Here is a 21,520-nt window from a genome sequence, read left to right on the forward strand (position 1 = left end):
CTGAAGTTCGGCAAGCCTTCCCTGAACTACGGTAAGACTTTCCTGAACTTCAGTAGGACTTCCATGTCCTTGGGCAGGCCTTCCCTGAGCTTGGAATCTTGGAATTGAAGTTGTAATTTCGGTAGTAGAATTATTATAACTAAACAATAATATTGTATTTACAAATATGGTCGTAAACACAATATTTTGCTAATTTGCAAAGTTTGTTGGTATAGTTGCATTTTGAAATTGGGTGTGGTTCAAACGAATGCGAAGTCAGTATCAACGGAAAAGCATTAACTTTCACCTTAATGCTTCTGTGCCAAGTATTAAGGATATCCCATATTTTTTACCTGATCCTGATATTTTCACTTACATCGAACTTATAAAAATGTATGTTACCTGAAAAACTCGTTAATTTCTGTGACTCATAGGGTTAACATATAATTTTCCTTCTTTCTGAGAACAAATGATATTCTGGACCTTGATAATATCCCAGGAATCTGTACTGAGTTGGATTTTAAAGATTCAGTCTCTTTGTTTTTTACGATTCAGTCACTATTTTTAAGAATAATTTTATGAAAAAATCATAGTAATGTTATATTTTTTTTAAATGGAATCAATGGAAAATTTAAAGGGAACCAATGTATTTCAGCGAACAATTGTAAGGTAGTTCTAGGACGAACTCTTAAAGAATCTTGACTAGAATCAACTCCAGGTGAAATTCTAGGAGTGGTCTTAGTATAAATTTAGGTAGTTTTGAAGAGAATTCAATGATTACTGTAAGAACGATTCAATGTCCTATTTGAATGAGTATTCCCTAATAATTTCTGATATGAACTTCAAGAAGGTTCAGCTAAAATAATGTTTTTTTTTTAATAATAAAACCAAAAGATGGTATGATGACATGTTTTACTTGTAACTTACAAAAAGAGGTTACACAGTATGCGTTTGAAACATAAAACCTGTAAATTATGCTTTCTATGAGTCACAATCAGCGATTTGCTGATCGCTGAGTGAGTGAGTGAGTGAATAATGTTCACGTTAATGCTACGTGAAAACATGTGTAGATTTTTTCCATCGTACTTTTCACCTAAGAGCTACGGGATTCTCATGTAGGGGCACTCATTTCATGAAACTTAACCGTTATAGGATTATCACATAGAAGTTACGTGATTTGGTCGGTGACATTCATTGGAGGTTAGGGGGTGACCCCGGCGTAGTGGTTAACATCCATTCCTCTCACGCCAAAGTCACGAGTTCAAATCTCACCCCTGGACAAGTCACGGATGACCCAAGAGTGTTAAAGTGACTATAATTAAAAAAAAAAATCATTGGAGGATTCTAGTATCAATATTTTGACACTGTTTATACAAATATTTCCTTCATATGCAGATAAAATGTTTACTGTATTAATAGTAATAATAGTAATGTCCCTTTAATTTATTAAAATTTTCTAAATACACCAAATCAGCATTTTTTTTTAAATTCGATACGCAGCACAAATCTGGACGATCATGGAGATGGGCCTAGATGCTTTTTTCCCTTGAGGAAGAAACTGCTGGACAGCTTGACATCATTCTGTTGCGTACGATGAAACAGTCAGTTTGTGTTTGTCAAAGAGAAACAAATAATCCATAATTTTATACTCACATCTTGCCACTTTCTTTAAAAAAATACCGAACAAAAGCCCATTATTATGCCGCCATGATTTGCACCGCTCTGAGTGTACGTACCACTCTTTTGTTTACATGTGGACATCTCATTAGCTTTACGTGAAACGCACATGAGTCTAGGGTAACCAACTGATTTTGGACCCCTAGAGGAAGTGAGATCACGTTTATGTCAAAATAATATTATTTGTTTATTATTATTATGCAATTTACATGCGGTTGTGTTCGAAAGCTACTCATCTTGGATGTAAAATGTCACTAGATGTTTTATTTATTGATATATACTCGAAAAATAATTCTTTTCACATCATGATATTCACAAATTTTGGACCCTTCCACTTGATTTTGGACAGTGTCCATAATATATTTTGGACACACTGAATGGGAACGAATATATTTTGGACATGCTGAAGTTCTTTCAACCTATGAGCCTAAAATTAATAACGACGGTCACTTCTTCCTATCTCGCATTTGTTAGGTCCGTCTAGGTGGGAAAATTTTCAAAGAAGGTGCCGTAAAACGGGGTGAAATTGATCAGCGGGGTGAATTTGATCGCTGAGTATACCCAATATTGTACTTATGCATAATATTTTTACAATGTATACAAAGATACATTCGTACGCTTAGTAACGAAAAACATGTTATACATGAAAAATATCACGAGAAATTTCAGCGATCAATTTTGCCCCGCTGATCAATTACACCCCGTTTTACGGTATGCATAAAAGTTAACCCCTCGTTACTCGCGCTGTTGTACTTTGTACAACACATATGAGTTTTCCATTGCCATTTTGTTGCTGCCAATCGATCTGAAACCAACTTGTATTCCTCAAAAAACTTGTTTTGAACTAAAAAAGCTAAACTTTGATTACAATTAACCCCCAAAATGCGGATAATAGAGAAAATGTGAATGGAAACCGCGTAAACGGTGTCCATACTACGTGGGATTGACTTAATTGGTTACAACATGGAATATCTCGAGATCCTGACCAGATAGAAAGTTACTGTCTTCGGCAAAGTTGTTCAGGAGGTCAAAGCCTATTTCTTAGTGTACAATAGTTCAGAATTATCTCACTTCGTGGTGCTAGTATACATGTGAAATTCTCGTGTATAAAATATCTCTAGATCCAGACCAGATAGAAAGTAAATGCCTTCAGCAAAGTTGTTCAGGAAGTCAAGCTCTTTTCGTTGGTGGAGTAGTTCAGAAATTTCACACTACGAGGCGCTAGTATATACGTGTAATTCTCGCATATACAATAGCTCGAGTTCTTGACCAGCTAGAAAGTTACTGTATTGGGCAAACTTGTTCAGGGGGTCAAGACTTTTCGACTGGTAGACAGTAGTTCAGAATTTTCTCACCACGTGGCGTTTGTATACATATACACTTCTCGCATATGATATATCTCGAGATCCTGACCAAATAGAAAGTTAGTCTTTGAAAAAGTTGTTCAGGAGGTCAAAGCCTATTGCTTGGTGTAGAATAGTTCAGAATTTTCTCACTATGTAGTTTTTGTATACACGTTAAATTCTCTCATATAAAATACCTAGAGAGCATGACAAGATAGAATGTTACTGTCTTGGGCAAAGTTGTTCAGGGGATCAAGGCCTTTTGGCTAGTGGACGGTAGTACAGAATATTTCACTTCATGGTACTAGTATATACGTGCAATTCTCGCATATGATATATCTCAAGACCTGCTAAAAATGTACTGTAATCGGCAAAGTTGTCCAGGAGATCAAACCCTATCGTTGGTGGAAAGTACATAATTTTCTCACTAGGTGACGTTGAAAGACACGTGAAACCCTTGCATATAAAATATCTCTGAATAACCCGCATACTAGTGCCACGTAAAGGGAAAATTCTGAATTACTGTACACCAACGAAAAGATCCTAACATCCTAAACAACTTTGCCGAAGACAGTAACTTTCTCTCTGGTTAGGATCTAGAGATATTTTATATGCGAGAATTCCTCATGTATACTAGCGTTGCAAAGTGAGAAAACTCTGAACTTAAGTCCACCAGCAAAAAGGCCTTGACTTCCTGAACAACTTTGCCCGAGACAGTAACTTTTTATATGATCAGGATTTCGAGATATTTGATATGAGAATTTCACGTATATACTAGCACCATATAGTGAAAAAATTCTGAACTATAGGCTTTGAACTCCTGAACAACTTTTTCGAAGACAGTAACTTTCTATCTGGTCAGGATTTCGAGATATATCACATGCGAGAACTTCACATGTATACTAGCGCTATGTAGTGAGTAAATTTTGAACTACTGTCCACCAGCAAAAAGGTTATGATCTCTAGAACTACTTTGGCAAAGACAGTAACTTTCTATCTGGTCAGGATCTCGAGATATTCTATGTTGTAACCAATTAAGTCAGAACCCTCGTAGTATGGACACCATTTACGCGGTTTCCATTTACATTTTCTCTATTATCCGCATATTTTGGGGGTTAACTCTAATAAATACTTAGCTTGTTTAGTTAAAAGCAAGTTTTTTGAGGAATACTCGTTGATTTCAGATCGATTGGTAGCTCGGCTGCAAAATCGAAATGGAAAACTCACACTGTTGTACAAAGTACAACGCGTGAGTACTCGTGTTACAAAAGTTGGCGTGAGTAACGGAGGAAATATAATATAACATAAGGAAACAACTGATCATACCATAAAAAAAATAATTCAGAAGTAAATCTTAATACGGAGACCTGATTCTATGCTTGCAGTCCATATTATTTTTTGTATGGGCTGTTCATAAACTACGTAGACGGTTTTTGAGAGATTTCAACCCCCCCCCCCCCTTTCCGTAGAAGACAGTCTCAAACACAAAATTTAAAAAATTGTATGGAGCGTAGACATCTGCCAAGCGCTCCCACCCCCTAAAGCGTCTACGTAGTTTATGAACAGCCCCTTAGTTAAATGCGTTTGGGAGATAGGAAAACTTTTGTGGAAAACTAGGAACTAGGAAAACTAGGAAAACTCAGAGTGGACCACTCTACGTGTTTTGCCGTTTTTCCCATTTTGAATCGCCTGATAAACAAGAAATATATTTAAAAACAATGAATTCATATAATTTTGATTGATTTACTTACCAATTTAATCAGAAATGAGATAATAGCACGATCGACCAACCGGAATTTTTTTTTGTCGCTCTTTTGATGATTCTCATTTGATAAGTGTCCAAAATAAGTTGGTAACATTTTTTTACGATCTTTTTTGGACACTTTTTATTTAATACTTTTTAAGTAAAATCTTAAGGTGAAATCTTTATAAACACGTGAAATACATCTTTCAAAGTCAGATAAACTGATTTGATAAAAAAAATCATTGAATTGTATATTTTAGACCAAATTTAAAACAAGTACACTAACGCCGATTCCTCTTGACAAACGTCGAAACATGAAACTTTTTCGATAACATTTTCTAAAACTGCATAAATTGAGCAATTGTAAGCAATTTGAGGTGAACTAATGATCTTGAGACATAGCAAGTAATTGAAAGAATGTAATTACAACATCAACCCAGATGAATTTGAAGAAACTAGACAGTAAGCGAGGAAAATATATGAAAAGGGTCCAAAATATGTAGGGGTCCAATTCAAGTTGGTTACCCTATGTTATGTGAAAATCACGTACATTTCATTGATTATATAGGTGTGTTAAATAAGAACTCCCTGTGAAATTCAAGGGACATCACGTACATTCTACGTGAGCCACGTAAAACTGAGAGGAGAGGAAAAAGTGAGAACTTACGTGATTTTTCACGTAGCTTCAACGTGTAGATTATTTTGAGTGTATGCTAATACCAGATCTATCGACTTGGGTAAACAGAAAGCATAGATAAGTACATTTCCACCTGACGCAATTCCTATCTGGGCTTCAGGCAGTATCTACAACGGTTCGGACACACAATGTCGCCCCTCTGTATGGAGTGTGGAAATGTAGATTGATTGATTTCCTTTATTTAGGAGATTTTTAGACGCAGGGTGGTTCATCTTCGAGATGGAAATGTAGAGGAAACATCGGATCACGTGGTCTTTGACTGTACTAGATTTGAAGCAGTGCTAAGGGAGCTGCCTGCCCTGACCGTGGAGAATGTAGGCATCTGGAATGTCACTCAAATAGGGTGGAGAACTACTTCGGCCTAAGCGCCCATTTTTGGTATATCAAGCAGAACACATCAAATAAATCAATGATTTCAGCGTTAACAGGTAAATTATGCGTTTGGCACGATACTTTAATTCAAATGTTACCGAATGAACGCGTGATATGAATGTTTGCACTCAATATTCTCAAATATAAATAAAGCGCTCCGATCGAATCAATGTTTATCTTCATCCGATTAGGCCGAGTTTAGAATCCGTAGGCCGAGTTTGGCGTCAAAAAGCAGTGTTAGACTTTTAACAATATCTCAACAATTTGTTTCTCTTTATCAAATCGTACGGAAAGATAAATCAATTTGGAAGTCATCAGTAATAATAAAATTCCGTTTTATGCTAAACTACGCTAGATTAAGAAAGACTAAGTGCGGGTTGTGCTTAATAAGTCGGAAATAGGGTAGTTAACCCTACTGTTGGAGCTACAGCGAAAGTGGAGAGACGATCAGCGAACTAGCAACTAGCAACGCCGAGCTAAACAGAGCATGAGGTGCAAGATGTAGGCTGGTATTACATTTTTTTCTTGAAAAGTTTTCATGTGATAATTGTGTGTTCTAGGATGTAGACAGAGGGTTAGTGATTAATCGTGATTAATGATTAATTATTAATCATAATCACTAATCTTGAACCTTTAACAGATTAATCATTAATCAATATTCTTGATCATATGCCTGTATGATTTTTGGGAATTCACCCTACAATTCTCTTAAGTTTCCGTCCATAATTCTATTTAAAATTATCATGAACTTTTTTGACAGAATTGAAACTTGTAGGACGGAACCAAGAAGCCGTGTTAGATTCTTAACAATATCTCAATTTGTGACTCTTTATCAAATCTAACGGTAATACATTAATAAATCTTGAACGGAAAGGTTAATAAATCTAGAAGTCATCTTTAGTAGATTTATTCCATTTTTTGTTCAACTCCGTTCCAAAAAGAGCGGAAAGGCGGTTGTACTAAGTAGGACGTAAATTAAATTAAAAAAAAACCCCTATATGGTAAAATATATGTTCTAACTTTGCATCGAAATAAATTTGGTAAGGAATGCAAAAATGTGAAATTTAAGATAGAGGCCACTAAGGCCAAAAACTGGCACACTTACCCTATAGTATATTCAAAAAGGTAAATTTTTATGTTTTCTATCCTGAGCGAAAATGTTTCTGAGGGATTATTTTCAGCAAGGGAGTATACTTTGGTGAAAAATGCGCGGTACAAGTTTTTGCATTGCATGCCAAGGTTTCTTATATCGTCGTAGTACGATAAGTACGATACGGCAAATACGGTTGGATCTCTTGTTCCTCGTTCATTCTAAAGCCAGTTTTTCTCGAGTGCTCACATCAACCGCATCGTTTAGTTACGAAGTCGTGCTTATGCATCAGACGCCCGCCGAATCTGCTGAGCTGAAGTTTGAGATGGAAGATTTTTTTAAGATTTCCCCACTCGCTCACGACCAGCCTGTTCGAGTGTAATTGATGTACGCGTGATGTTTGGTTTTAATTTATAGTCTCTTACGCACCATATGATGCCATCATACTTCATATGAAGTGTTTTCTAGATAAATGGATTGAGGAACAGGCAGTTTTCTGAGGGGTTCTGGTGTCGGGTTTTCTTTCCCGGTGACTCCGATTAAGCTGAGGGATGGTCCTCTATTTTTATGGGCAGATAGTGTGCACGGAATGAGTGATGTGTAAGTTTATAAATACAGTTATGTGTGTCGTATGCAGCGCCGGTAGTGAGTTTGACGTGTGATAAATTCAGAGAGTCAGTTTGAAATGATGTAGTTTTTCTGAAATTTGCTTTATCGTGCTTTTATGTAAACACAAACTTTTCTATAAAAAAGTCTAAATTAATATTTATGTTTAACACATGACAGATTATGTCTTTCCAGGAATATAAAGAATATTGATATTTTATATAAAGTTATTTTTTACTTCAAACCCCAGTGACGACATTGATCGTTGTTTTAACCATCAGCACTTAATTTTGATGTACAGCAAAACAACCTACAAGTTTACTACAGGTGCCCACTTTCGACTATAAACAATCTCAGAATTCGTCACGCAACCTATCTATGTTACAGTCTTCGTGCAGTTGCTTCGCACGACCAACAGATCGGCTGCAAGATTCAGTGTTTCGGCAATTTTTGAACAGTGAACATCGTGCATTCGCGTGAATACCAGCGGCATCAGTAGCTGCGTGCGTGGAATTTGACTCAGCAGTTTGTTTTTGCTTAGCTGTGCGTTTTATTAGGTTGGTGTTGCAAATCGCTCAACTTGATCCGTGTGTTACACATTCGATCGTTTCGTAGTTTGTTATCGGTAGACTTTGTGTTTGCAGTTGATTTCGTGCTCAAGTTTGTGAGAGAGAAATTATGCAACGTATCTAGAACTAATGGGAACATTGCAATTCTCGCCCATATCTGTTTTATAAGCTCTGGTGATTTATAGTTATATCTCAATCGTTTAAGTTAATTAAATACGGGAGCTAAATCTCAAATTCAATAAATCATACTTTGAAATAAATTTATCATCTTTGTTAATGGTTCACCTTGAAATCGCCAATTGATGTAACTTTTAACGAAAGGAAAATGTCGCAGCACGAATCCCCAACCTTTGCATCAAACCAAAATATCTGGATAATGCTAAATCGGACTGCTTTCAACAGTCTATGGCGTATCGATCTAACAAGCTGTGGAATGCGAGCGTGAAAATTGAACAGTGTTTGCTCGTAGATAATCCATTCAGATGCTGGTTTGCAAAAAGTAAATATTCGCTAGTTTGTACCTGGTTCGTGACAAAGTCAATTCTGGCTACGAAAATTAGGAAATGGTTCAACATTCCTGCACACAGTTAGAGGGAAGTTGAAGGAAGAAGGGAAATACAGTTTCTTTGGTGTTCTATTTTCCTACGATTTATGTTCCGTCCATGAAGTTGAGTTTACCCTTCCCCTATGTTTTCTATTTATTATGTTTGTGAATCGCCTGCACCAATAAAATTGTGACCTTCCCTGCTTCGCAATAGTAGATAGTTTAAAAGTAGATTTTTTTATGCTCATAGAGAATGAAAGTTAAATTTCCAATAGGGACTAATTATCACGTTTTCAAAGGTATTTATCGTATTTCGTTAGAAAAATGCCTGTTTAGCATTACCCATATTTTTATATTCAAAACAGAATGTTTTCTAAATTTTGTTAAATTATTTGCGATATTTCATCTATTTAATCGGGGGCAAATTGATCACAGATCGAAATAAATTTCTACGAAAAAGGAAATTGACAAACTAATGGTATTAAAATCAGTAGCTATAACCACTCTTTTATCCTTCAAGATTACTTATCATATTGGATGTTTAGATTATTTTACGGCATTTTTGAAATTTCTAATTTGAAAATGTTAACATGGGTTGAAATAGATCAACCCCTCAAATAACTTCCTAGTAAATGTAAAGTCCTAGTAAATGTAATGTCCTAGTAAATGTAATAAAATATGAGTTCCCTGAATCGGAATCAGATGCTAAAATCCTTCAGCGTGTATTTTCTGCTCAAATACCAATACAAATTTCTAACAATAATTGACAATGATACTCTAAGGAAGCTTTAGCGTGACACTTCACACTTTTGTGAACGTTGACGTCAATAAATAATGACATTTGTGCTTTTGAAGTTTCACGCTAAGGTTTCATTGATTCATTGATTTCTTGATGTTTGAAACATTTGATAGTTATTCATTATATTATTTGGATTCATTGACACTTAATTTTCTAAAAAATACCACTTTCAAGCTAATGACAACAATCGCTACAGTTCTACGAACGTTTGTTTTAATGCTGATGTTGTATGCTATCGGACATCAGCTTAATAAAATTGAAAGTTGCATTGGTACATACTTTTTTGCTATGGGAAACTCATCAAAACAACCATTTGAGTCCATTTCTTGATGAAATAATAATACTGATTTCACTTGATATCTGTCATTAATAAAAAGTCTACGAATGAAATGAAAATGAGAGGCATCCACCTTATTTGGTATTAAATATCTAAGTGTATTTACTTTATTGTAGCCTAATTTGTTTTTTTTTATTTTATCAAGTTATTATTTTAACCCCAGCAGGCCTGGGTTCAATCCCAGTCGGCGCCGCCGGGATGTTCTGAGGCAAAACATCTCTGATCACGCCTTCCTTAGGAAGGGAAGTCAAGCCGTTAGTCCCCGGTTCATGAGTTGATGGGTCGATAGGTAGGGTCCAGGTATGAGAGCTGTCTTCCTGGCGTCGGTAGCATTGGTGCTCAGCACGGAAAATAAGATCGATCGAAAATAAATCAAGGAAAAATGTTTTTCTATACTTACGTGTTAGTACAGGGCTGGTAGCAGGTCATTTTTAGGTCACTATTTTCAAGTCAGCCAAAAAATTGTAATATTCAGGGATAAATTTTAAACAGTTTGAACCATTTTTTTAAATGCTGGGACTAAACAAATTTTTGAGACAAATCTCGAATTGTCAAGTCGCAGCATTAAAAAAATGGTCCAAAATCTTAAAAATTTATCCCTGAATATTAGATTTTTTTCATGATCGTGATTTTATGTCCTAGACGCATACCAAATTTTCTATCGTAGAACCCCGTTAGTGTGAATTGCTAAAATTGTTTTTAAACGACGCTCATTTAGAATTTGTTAACTAAAACAACTACACAGGTGACCAATGGTGATATGTATGTTTGGGCACCAGTTAAACCAATTCTAAATGAGTGCCGTTTAGTTGCAATTTTAGCAATTCAAACTAACGGGGTTCTACAGTATGTCCATGATCTATCCATCATGTGAAATTTTTCTCGTTCCAGAACAATGATTTTTTTCTTGGAATGCAAACTAGAAAAGTGATCTAATCAAATTTTAAATATATGCTCATGGTTTTATTGCTGTAGATATATGGCAAAATAGTTAGTTAGTTAGTTAGTTACTTATCTTTATTAAGGAGACTTTCAACCGAACGCATATGGCAAAATATATGCCCTCTTTTTGTATCGAAATACATTTTGTAAATAATGAAAAATATGTAAAATATAATATAGAGCCAATTCGAGGACCACTTGAGCCAAAAACTGACACTTTTACCAAGTATAGAAGAGTGCAGAGTGAGGAAATGGAGGTTATAATTGGACCGTGCCCTTGCTTAACACATATTTTTAGAGATTTATGGAAATCACCATTTGTTTTATTCAGAAGCATGCAAAATATTCATAAAGGGTTGTGAGTTTATGAAATTTCTGAAGTGGCAATCGCAATCTACAAAAGCTTGGAACCATATCTTTCCGTTCAATAAATGTCACTATTGGTTACTTTTTCATTGTTTGAAAGTCACTATTTGGCCACTATTTTCATTATCACATCCACTACCAGCCCTGTATAACAATTTATGTCAACTTAAAAGTTAATCATTATTCTACATCTTATCCAATTATAAAGGGATTTGAAGATTGCAACGATTTTTTCCTAAAATTATTAGGTAGGGTTAACTACCCCATTTCCAGCCTATTAAGCACAACCCGCACTTAGTATTTCTTAATCTAGCGCAGTTTAGCACCAAACGGAATGTTATTATTACTGATGGCTTCCAAATTTATTTACCTTTGCGTATGTACCGTAAGATTAGATAAAGAGAAATCAATCGTTGAGATATTGTCAAAAGTCTAACACTGCTTCTTGGCGCCAAACTCGGCCTCCGGATTCTAAACTCGGCCTAACGCATTGAAACGCCATTGAAACGCCAATCGGATGTTGATGCCATTTGTAATTATAGCATGCTATGGTCCATATAGACTGGTACTGGTACTGGTTTTCCAACAAACCCCTTATAAACATATTAGTTTTGCTGGAAGAATTGCTGGTCTTCCAGCTTTGTAAAATCCAGCAAAATTTTGCTGGTTGACAGCAATAAAAAAAAAATAATTGTGTACGTAAGATAACCGGGGAAAATCGGGAACTTAAATTATTAAATCTAGTGGTAATCCTGCTAGCAGACATGTGCACCGATCAACATATTTTCGGCGGCGGCGTGATATGTTATTTTATTTTATGTTATTTTATATATATGTGAGTTTATTTGTAATAATTTAGAAAAAATACTTTACAAACCAATCGCAATGGACAAAAAATGCTATCCACATTTGAGTTTAGATTACTAAAAATCGCTAAAACGTAGGTCACTCATAGTTTGAGTAAATTTTCCGACACTTTCCCGGGGAAAACTTCTCGAACGACAAAACCATTTTTGTAGCTAAAATGTGCTTATGATTGCCTCTATAACTTGCATAATAGCAAATCACTAAACATTAAAAACTTTGAAGATAGCTTTTAGTTATTTAATAGGAAATTATGTAATTTTGTAATTTATCTTATTTTTGTATTTGTAACATGTTGCACCAATCTACGCAATATTCGATTTTTTGACTATTATCATCAAATCTTGACTAAATACTCATTAGTCCAAACACATTTCAACGCTAAATAGTTAGAAGCTTATTTATGACCAACCTTTGAATGGAGCTACCCCACTGTGCATGGGAAGTATGGCTACTATTAAGCTTTCAACAGCATAAGTTGCATCAGGTGTAAATAGGTGTAAATCCGTAAATGTGTGATTTACCCAGAGGTGCATTTTGCATGCTACTCCCATATTGCTGCAATCCTTTTCTTTATTGCCATCACTGCCTTTAAATTTATTCCCTTGAGAATCTATAAATAATCAGAAACACCGTTCTGTTCTTCCCTTGCAGGTGTCATCAGGTTTGTCGCCACTTTCGAGTCCTCTGAACCGTGGCTCCAGCAAGTCGTCAACCTCACTTGCTGGTACAGCTGGTCGTTCCGAACCGTCGGTGCGGTTCAAGTTAGAGGACGAAATTATCGGCAGCCTTAGTGCTAGTAGTGCCAGTACCAGCGGCAGCAACAATGAAGACAGCCTAGAGATTATGGAAGAAATAGAAACACAGGACGATGGAAGCAAACAGGACGACGACGTTACCAGTAGCATATCGGAAAACGTTCCTTTGAATGTTGGCACCGTTGATGTTGTTTCTCAACAGTCTTCTAGCAAACAGCAAGTGGCTATCGAGAGGAAAAGGCAACTGTTTGATATTGACGATGAACCGTTCCCGGGTGGCTCAAATGACGGAAAATTCGACATTGATGAATTACAACTATCAGGTGATGACATTGCTCATCATTTCCAACCGTTAAGTGATGGTGACGATTTGAAGGTGGATGATTTCAACGTAAATATCGCTAGTAAACGAAAGTTATTGCAGCAAACTCATGACGTTGATTCATTGGAGCAGATTTTAAATGATATTGAGTTAGAACAAGTGCATGAAAGTTCCAATGTGGGTAAAAGTGATTTAGTGCAGAAAGTGTCCGACGCAAAGTTAAGTTCCGTAAGCCAAAATGTTTACGAATCAAAGAAAGAATTATCGCCTCTAAATGAAGATGTAGTGTTGATCAATAATAGTAAAGTGAGTCTAAAATCGTTGAAGAAGCTGCATAAACAACCAAATGTGCTTGATAACAGTGATAATAGTTACAGTACGACCAATGATATTTCGGAGTTGGCTCGTGATACAGAAAGTGATCGCATGATGAGTGATAACAACGATCGAAGCACACAAAGTGAAATTGCTTCTAAACCAATATATAGTGATAAAGAAGCATTTCTTAAAATGGTATCGCCATTGAGAAGCAAAAGTGTAGAATCCGCAGAGAAAAGCCAACAAGAAGATAAGCCGTCATTTGCAAGTCTAGGAGCAGTGAAATTATGCGAAGAAGAGCAGCATGATGCGAACGTGGAAGAAGATAATTCTATCGAAGAAATGTTAATGTCAAATCCTTCGGTTGAAGCATCTGCCGGAGTTAACGAGATGAATTCGTCAGAGATTCATCAATCAAAAGAACAAGGTGAAGATTCAACCGACAGTAACGTTTCTGGCGATTTAAAGGATAAAATACTAAGTTCTAGTAAATCTTTCGAAGAGGTAAAATCCCAGCACGATTTAGACGTTCCGACCGACAATCTTGAGGGAGATAAACCTGTTGTTGTCAAGCAGATGGAGAAAGTGAGCGACTTTAAGGAAGCTCTGGAAGATATTTCTGAAGAATCAGAACAGACACTCACCAACTCAAACCATTCGGGTAGCAGGCCGAATACGGACGACGAACAAAAAAAACCTTTGATTGTTATAGAGAAGGGTAAGGAGATGCGTAAGATATTAGAGGACAAAATTCTTCAAAAGCAGCTAAACGTAGAAAGTACCATCTATGAAGATAACAAAGAAAATATACCTGATTCTTTGAGCTTAAACAAAACTTTTGATTTCGACAGCGTTGTTAGTTTGAACATGTTCCAGGCTATGAACAACGAAATCAAGCAACTGCATGATATTATTGCTACAAAGGATATTATGTTGGAGGCCTATTCTACGAGAGATTCATTAAAAGATGCTCGGGTCGATTCACTGAAGGATCCACATCGATCTAGTGATTCCAGTAGTTTAGCCACTAATTCTACTGAATATAGGCCGTTAAACGACGAAACAGTTTCGAAAAAGGAGCTGCTCCAGAGAGTTGCTGAGCAAAATCAGTGGATTGTTACTCTTGCAGAAAAGCTGCAGGAAACCAACCAAGCACGGGACCAGGAGAGGGTAGAAGGCATAAAACTGGCAGCGGAAGTCAACCGTCTCACGAAACAACTGGTTGAGAACGCTGAAACAATTAAGCAGAAACCGCACTGGATGCGTGATCAGGAAAGTACAGGTCAGAGAATATCGGAAATTTCCATAGATTTGGTAAGCGAAACCGATGATGCCTTGTCGGATTTTCCTGACATGTACGAAGAACGTTCCAACAGGAACTCCCGTGAACGACAGCTAGATTTGAATCTAGATATCGACTACTCCGAGCAAAACCCGCTCCACATTCCCACCGCAATCAGCAAGCAGTTAGAACAGTTTCGAAAATATCTATCTCCAGATGAACTGAGACTGTTCAATATGGTGCAAGCAAAATTCGACGATTATTTGAATCAAGAATTGGACAAAATCAAAGTATCCACTGAAGATGAAGTCAAAATAATCCAAGAACGGCTTGTGGCAGAGAAAAATGAACATGAAACAGAAGTGAGCCGACTACGACAACTGTTATCTAACGTGAAAAGTGGATCCGTGGAAATTGAAGATTTACGCTGTGAGCTCGAAGCTCGTCATACCCAGGAGATGGATGATCTGCGGACATATTTTCAGAAGAAGGTTGCCGAATTTGAGAAGCAATATTCTGAAGAAGTGTTTTCGCACCATAGTCGACGGCTATCTAATGATACGGCTTCGGACATTTCGGATCAGGAAGAATTTCCTGAGGAAAATGGAGGCTACCAATCGAAGCACACTAGCCCGAAACGAAAAGTGAAAGAAGAAATCTATCTCAGTCCGACGCATAGAAAAATAACTCCAACTACGATCGATACCACTGAGGGTAGTGCAGATGAAGTGATGGAAGTTATCACGGAAGTTGAGAAGGTAGGTTGTATACTTGTTTGTATAACATTACATTATCACTAATTCTAGCTCCGTAACGTGGGTAGATCATCTTTTCGTGGTACGTTATGGCATCTATGATCTACCACCGATTCCTAGTCCTGACTACTTCAAACTAAGGGAACAGGATTTTTCAGTAATCAAAAGAACACATCTTAGTCCTTGTTGCTTTTTATGCCTTGTTCATAGTGTCAAGACTCGGCTTTGTCCACCGAGGATGATCTAGAAACAAGAAAAAAAAAGGAGTTAGTTAGTCTTCATGTATGTGATTCCTAATCTGCTATTCGTTGTTCCCTAGTTTGAAGTGATGCATGGTCATTATCGGTGTCATTCCTTAATTTTGTTGCTAAGGAATCCAATTTTGACTAGCAAAGCGGTGCGGTGCGCCTTTGTAGGGTGTTTCAATACTCCGAAGGGTATAAAAAGCGGAAACTTTCAATTAGAGTCGGATCCTAGCTATAAATGCAAGAATGACAACGACAACTACTGTATAAAAAAAATCGAATACTTCATCATTTCTCGATAGTGATGGAGTAATACGACATTAACTTAACTAAGGACACAGGATATACTACAATAGATCAAATTACTGGTCGCAGTGGTGTTAGGTCCCGAACTACATAATAACTATTACTATAACTATATACACATCAAACCTGCAAATTTCGCGTTCAGATAGTCACAATCAAAAATTTTGTGAGTGTTCACTCAGCGTGTCACATTTATTTATTTATTTATTTTATTTATTTATTTTATTTCGTCAACCAACGTAGACTAGTACATATTCGATAACAGTTTAGTTTTCTTAAATTTATTTATTTATTTCGTCAAAAGGTTAAAAGTATAATTTTGTCTTTAATAAAAATTAGGCAGTGTCAGCTTTCCTATTTTTTAATGAGTTATAATGCCTTATGGAGTAAAAATATTGTTTTAGTTTATGCCGAGACATTGTAAAGTCAATGGTTTCGCAGTATTGATTGTAAGAGGCCCATATTTTGCATAATTTGTGATTTGTGCGATGATGTTTTATGGCAAATAAATTTCGATTTCGGAGTTGCCGAGTAGGTGCATGGAAATTTAATTTTAATAAAAGTGCTGTGGAGTCAATGCGCTGCGAAACTATATCGTTTACAAATGAAACCATTGCATATTCACGACGCTCTTTTAATGTTTGTATGTTTATAAGCATGCAGCGTGCTTCATATGATGGAAGAGGAAATGATGTCCAAACTAATTTACGAAGAGCGTATAATAGAAATTGTTTTTGTACGGATTCTAATCTTTCTTCGTGCGTGATTGAAAAAGGAGACCATACAATGCTGCAATATTCCAGTATTGACCTCACATAGGCAATATATAGTGCTTTAATTGTGTATGGGTCCTGAAAGTTATAGCAAAAGCGCTTGATAAAGCCTAGCATGTTATTTGCTCTGTGAATAATTGTGTTGTAATGGTCTATGAAAGTTAGTTTAGAGTCTAAGATAATTCCTAAATCCCTAACTCTTTCACATTTTTCTACATTTTGATTTCCTAGTGCAATTGAAATATTTGAAGTTGTTCTGATTTGATTTTATCTGATTTGGTCCAAAAGTAATAATTCGTACTTAAAAATATATAACAAATTTTAGTGTAAATGCCAAAACTACGTTGTCCTATTCATAAGACCGTACGGACTACTAAATTTTCAACAGCATTTTTCTTGGCTTGCTGTTTTTCCAGATGGGACTGATATGCTTTTATAGGCAGTTAATTGATTTCAATATAGGTAATTTTTACAGTTTTCATTAGATGTTTAATTAAAAAAAAGGTACAAGTTTTACTTAATGCATAGTGATTTTTTTTTCTTTTTTTTATAGTCACTTCAACGCTCTTGGGTCATTCGTGACTTGTCCGGGGGTGAGATTTGAACTCGTGACTTTGGCGTGAGAGGTATTGATGCTAACCACTACGCCGTTGTCGCCCCCTGCATAGTGATTTTGTTGAATTGTAATTAATGCAATATTTTATTATAGCGTATCTTATCTCCAACAAACAACAAAAAATGATTTTTAAGATAAACACGTTTTTCTCGATTTCAACTTTTGGAACATGGGACAGATATGGAAAAGTTAGCTGAATCGCTAATCCGCTAATATTAAACTTAGATTCGCTAAATAGCGATGATCATCCTAAGAAGCGATGTTCCAAAAATTATGTAGTATCAAGAAATTGACAAAAATGTGCTTACTAAAAAAAAAACTTCTCTTTGTGATAAGAATTTGCAATAAACAATAAGTGTTTTTAAGTTTCGTTTGTTAAAACATTCAATTACTGGTTATGAACTAGCCCAGAAGTAGATAAAAATAACCCTTATAAAGTAATAATATAAAAACATTCAATTATAAAGAGAGAGAGAAGGATTAGTAATTTCCATTTAATTCCACTACTTTATTTGCTTATCCTTGACAGATACGCGTATTTCGTCTACAATGTGCAGACTTCTTCAGTGTCTTGTACTAATTTTAGTACAAAACACTGAAGAAGTCTGCACATTGTAGACGAAACACGCGTATGTGTCAAGGATAAGCAAATAAGGTAGTGGTATTAAATGGAAATTACTAATTCTTCTCTCTCTCTCTTTATACAGGTATTCCACTAAGACGCCCACATTCATCAGGATACATTCAATTAATTTTACAACCTGGTGCCAGTATTTTATTTTGATAAACTTAATAATATGTCTGACGTATTATGTTGTTTTTCCATTTAATTCTACTACTATTGTATCACTTTCACTTTCACTATCACTTTTAAAAAAATAAACTAAAACAAACATGTATTTCGTTTACTACTTGCAAACTTCTTCAGTGTATAGTCATAGACTATGATTAGACATTGAAGAAGTTTGCAAGTAGTAAACGAAAAACGTATCAGTTATAGTTTTTTTTTAAGTGATAGTGAAAGAAAATTTTGAAAGTTAATAGTGAAAGTGAATCAGTGAAACTAAAAGAGATACAATATAAGTAGAATTATATGAAAAAAAAAAACAACGTTAAAAGGTATACAATTATTCTACTGAAGTCAATCAATTTAGAAAATAATATGATTCTTAAAACCTCAAAAAATCATATGTATAAAAACAATTTCTGCTATAGGCGCACATCTTGCTCCGTAGTTTATCTTGCCCCGGAGTGTCCGAGAACAGTGTAAAAAAGTGACTTTCCTAATTTATATACCACTTAAACAGACGTTCAGTTTTGGTGTCGCAAATAAAAAAAATTGTGTTGCTGCTCAGTAAGATACTTGAGAAGACATTTTTGTCCAAGGTTTCAGCCAATACACGGCATTCATCCCAACAGCCAATTTGAACTTAAATTTAACGAAGTTCAAAAGTTCCGTGCGAAGAGCATGGAAATCGGTTACCACAATAGGGGGAATGTTTTCCTTTTTGACATTAAGCCGGGAATGTTTAATGGAATTTTGCCTGGATTCTCATCATCCGTAAACATATCAAATTGATTGCTCGATTGAATTTCATCAGAAGGGGGTTCAAGCGATTGCCCTTTTCCTTTTGCGCTTAGGCGCCATGGCGACAGAACCAAGTTTCTCCAAATCGACTTCCAAACAGATTACTATAAGAATCCGAAGGATCGAAGAGTCGATATCCAAGCATGATTATCGCGGTTAGGGTCCAAACAAGGATCGAAGAGAAATAAGAGTCGAACAGGTAGAAATTTTACAGGTAGTATTGAGAATTTAAAAGCGCTGTTTTTTAGCTTTAGGTAGTAGTAACACTTCCTTCAGAAAAAAAAACCAAATAGACTGCGAACTGATCTATCTGTTAAATAGTTCGTGTTTACTCCAAGTGACAATCATCTCAATGCAGAGTACGTTTCTTGTTTCTAATTATTATTTGTCTTTTATTCCTTATCGCAGGATTCCCATCCAAATGTTGACAATCTACGAGACCTCTATCATAGCAAAATCAAGGACCTCAAACGGCAGCAAGAACAGGACTTAAATGAGTTACGAAACAGGCTGAAGCATTTTGAGGAAAAACAAGCTGACGAAGAATTTATGGTACGTATCAAACGGTTTGTTCCCCTAGCATGGAAATCTTTTTGTTAACAACAGCATGTGTTTACTAAATCGATCGTTTATTGTGATCACTATCCATCTTCCTTCTTTCTCTTTTTCTATTCCTGCGGTTATCATCCACCGCCCTCTCCACATACACAAAAACCTAACACCATTAGCCTAACACTGAGGCCCCTCTCACGAGCAAAGACGCATCCCATACAATAACTCACGCGGCGGCAGCATCGCCGGCAAAGCCGGAAAGTATCCCGCCCCAGATTGGTGTTTTACTAACAGAAAAGAGCACCACCACAACCACTAATACTACCACTGTGGATATTGGCACCGAGCCAATCGACGATCTGCACGAGATAATCGCCGACTACGAACGACGCCTGCAGGAACAGGTGGCTCTGGCTCGTCAAGATGTCCTTCGAGAGCTAGAAGTACAGATTCAGGTAAGTGGACACAATCATCATTACATTTGATTGCTTTCTTTCCTAGGATTGCGTGCAATATTGCATTCAAAAGTAGGATTTTCATTATTCATGATTACAAGGTTTACTTACATTATTGCATGAAGTAGGGTTGATGTCCCTAATGTTGGCGTAAGTGTACCTATATAATATTCTGCCGTAAGATGACAAAGTGACGTGAACACTGCCCAATTTCCACTTTTCACCATATTCGAGTTCTACATCCTAAACAACATCCAAAAGTACTCATCAATTGAGAAAAAATATTGGTTGGAAGCATGTGACGTAAGCCATGCACACCATATAAAAGTGCTGAACCATTAACCGCTGTTTTAAATATAAAGGCAATGTTGCTAATGATTATGATGTTATGATCACAAGTTTTACTTGTAAGTTACAAGAAGGGATAATCAAAAGTATTTGCTTTCTGAACAATTCGCTAAATGAATTTACGGCACTTGGCATCTCACGGCAGTATTGGACCCATGCATAAATAATGAATTTTTGATCATTTTTCATTAACTACCGATAATAAATAACCAGACTATTGTCCAGATAAAGCATTGTTCTATGAACAAAAGAACAACGTTGAGTCCCAACATTATAGTAATTTCCTCTATCTCATACATTTTTGCTGAACGTTTTCATTTATATTTTCATCCATATGCATTGGTTCTTGGATTCAAATTCTCACAAAATCAATTAGTTTTTAAATTTTTGAAGACCTATTTGGTGCCTAACAATGTTTTATTCGGTTCAATTGTCAAGTTATACAGAGTTATTAACAATGTATACTTAAATTCACGAATATAATACTCTTCACGCAATTCAAATGGAATTATTTCTGATTCATGACCTAATAGATTTTTGTCAATGATTCTAAAATAATGTAAGTACAATAAATATTGTTGATTAAAAAAGAATGTTGTACAATCAATAAACCATTAATTTGTTAATTCTACAAACCGTTGTTGATTCAATTTTGTAGAATTAATTGTGCAATATTTTAGAATAAATAATAAAATCTATTGAGTCTTGAAGCTAAAATTTTTGTCCTGCGTGTTGATGTACTATTATGACAGCATGTAAACGAAACTAAGTCAAATACTGAGTTGCAAAAAGTTAAATGGTTATTAAATAATTATAATGAGCTTTCCCATTTTTGCTAAGCATTGATTTTCATATTACAAATTTGTACACCATAATCAATTTAGTACAATATCTCATCTCACTCAACCATTTTACCGAGTGAGTGAGATGAGAAGTGGTCCATTTAGAACAGATGGTACCAGATTTGTTCTCTGCATAGATAGTGCGCATGTGCGAGCGTATTTGAGAACCCGCGCAAGCTTACGGGTTCGTATTTTTAGATTCAATTGGATCATGTTGTCAGTTTGGATTTGAATTGTGCTACTGCCGGACGTTTCGGTTCCGCGTGATTTTCGTTAGCTTACGGAGTGAGCAGCGTATAATTGATTAATTGAATGAAATTTTGGCGAAAAGTTTACTATCATAATGTAAAGCGATGAATGAGTGCTAGCATATAATAGTATTCAATACAAATGGCTACACATTATGCGTAAATAAATGCCACGTAGCTCGT

At 35.9% G+C, this 21,520-nt stretch overlaps 1 protein-coding gene across 5 annotated transcripts in view; it reads left to right on the forward strand.

Moving 5' to 3' along the window:
- Nucleotides 1-21,520, forward strand: part of Plp (Pericentrin-like protein) — a 58,628-nt gene that overhangs the window by 5,043 nt on the left and 32,065 nt on the right. For 4 of the 5 annotated variants that reach the window (XM_065230244.1, XM_065230245.1, XM_065230246.1 and 1 more), the window contains exons 2-4: nucleotides 12,584-15,367; nucleotides 19,301-19,444; nucleotides 19,621-19,899. In XM_065230244.1, coding sequence (XP_065086316.1) covers nucleotides 12,584-15,367; nucleotides 19,301-19,444; nucleotides 19,621-19,899 — 3,207 coding nt within the window. The remainder of the gene's footprint in view (nucleotides 1-12,583; nucleotides 15,368-19,300; nucleotides 19,445-19,620; nucleotides 19,900-21,520) is intronic. The other variant, XM_065230248.1, reaches the window with a different exon arrangement.

The sequence above is a fragment of the Ochlerotatus camptorhynchus genome, unplaced genomic scaffold, assembly GCF_037179485.1.
Source record: "Ochlerotatus camptorhynchus isolate MF236.1 unplaced genomic scaffold, CSIRO-AGI_Acam_v1.1 ptg000329l, whole genome shotgun sequence".
Lineage (NCBI taxonomy): Eukaryota > Metazoa > Arthropoda > Insecta > Diptera > Culicidae > Ochlerotatus > Ochlerotatus camptorhynchus.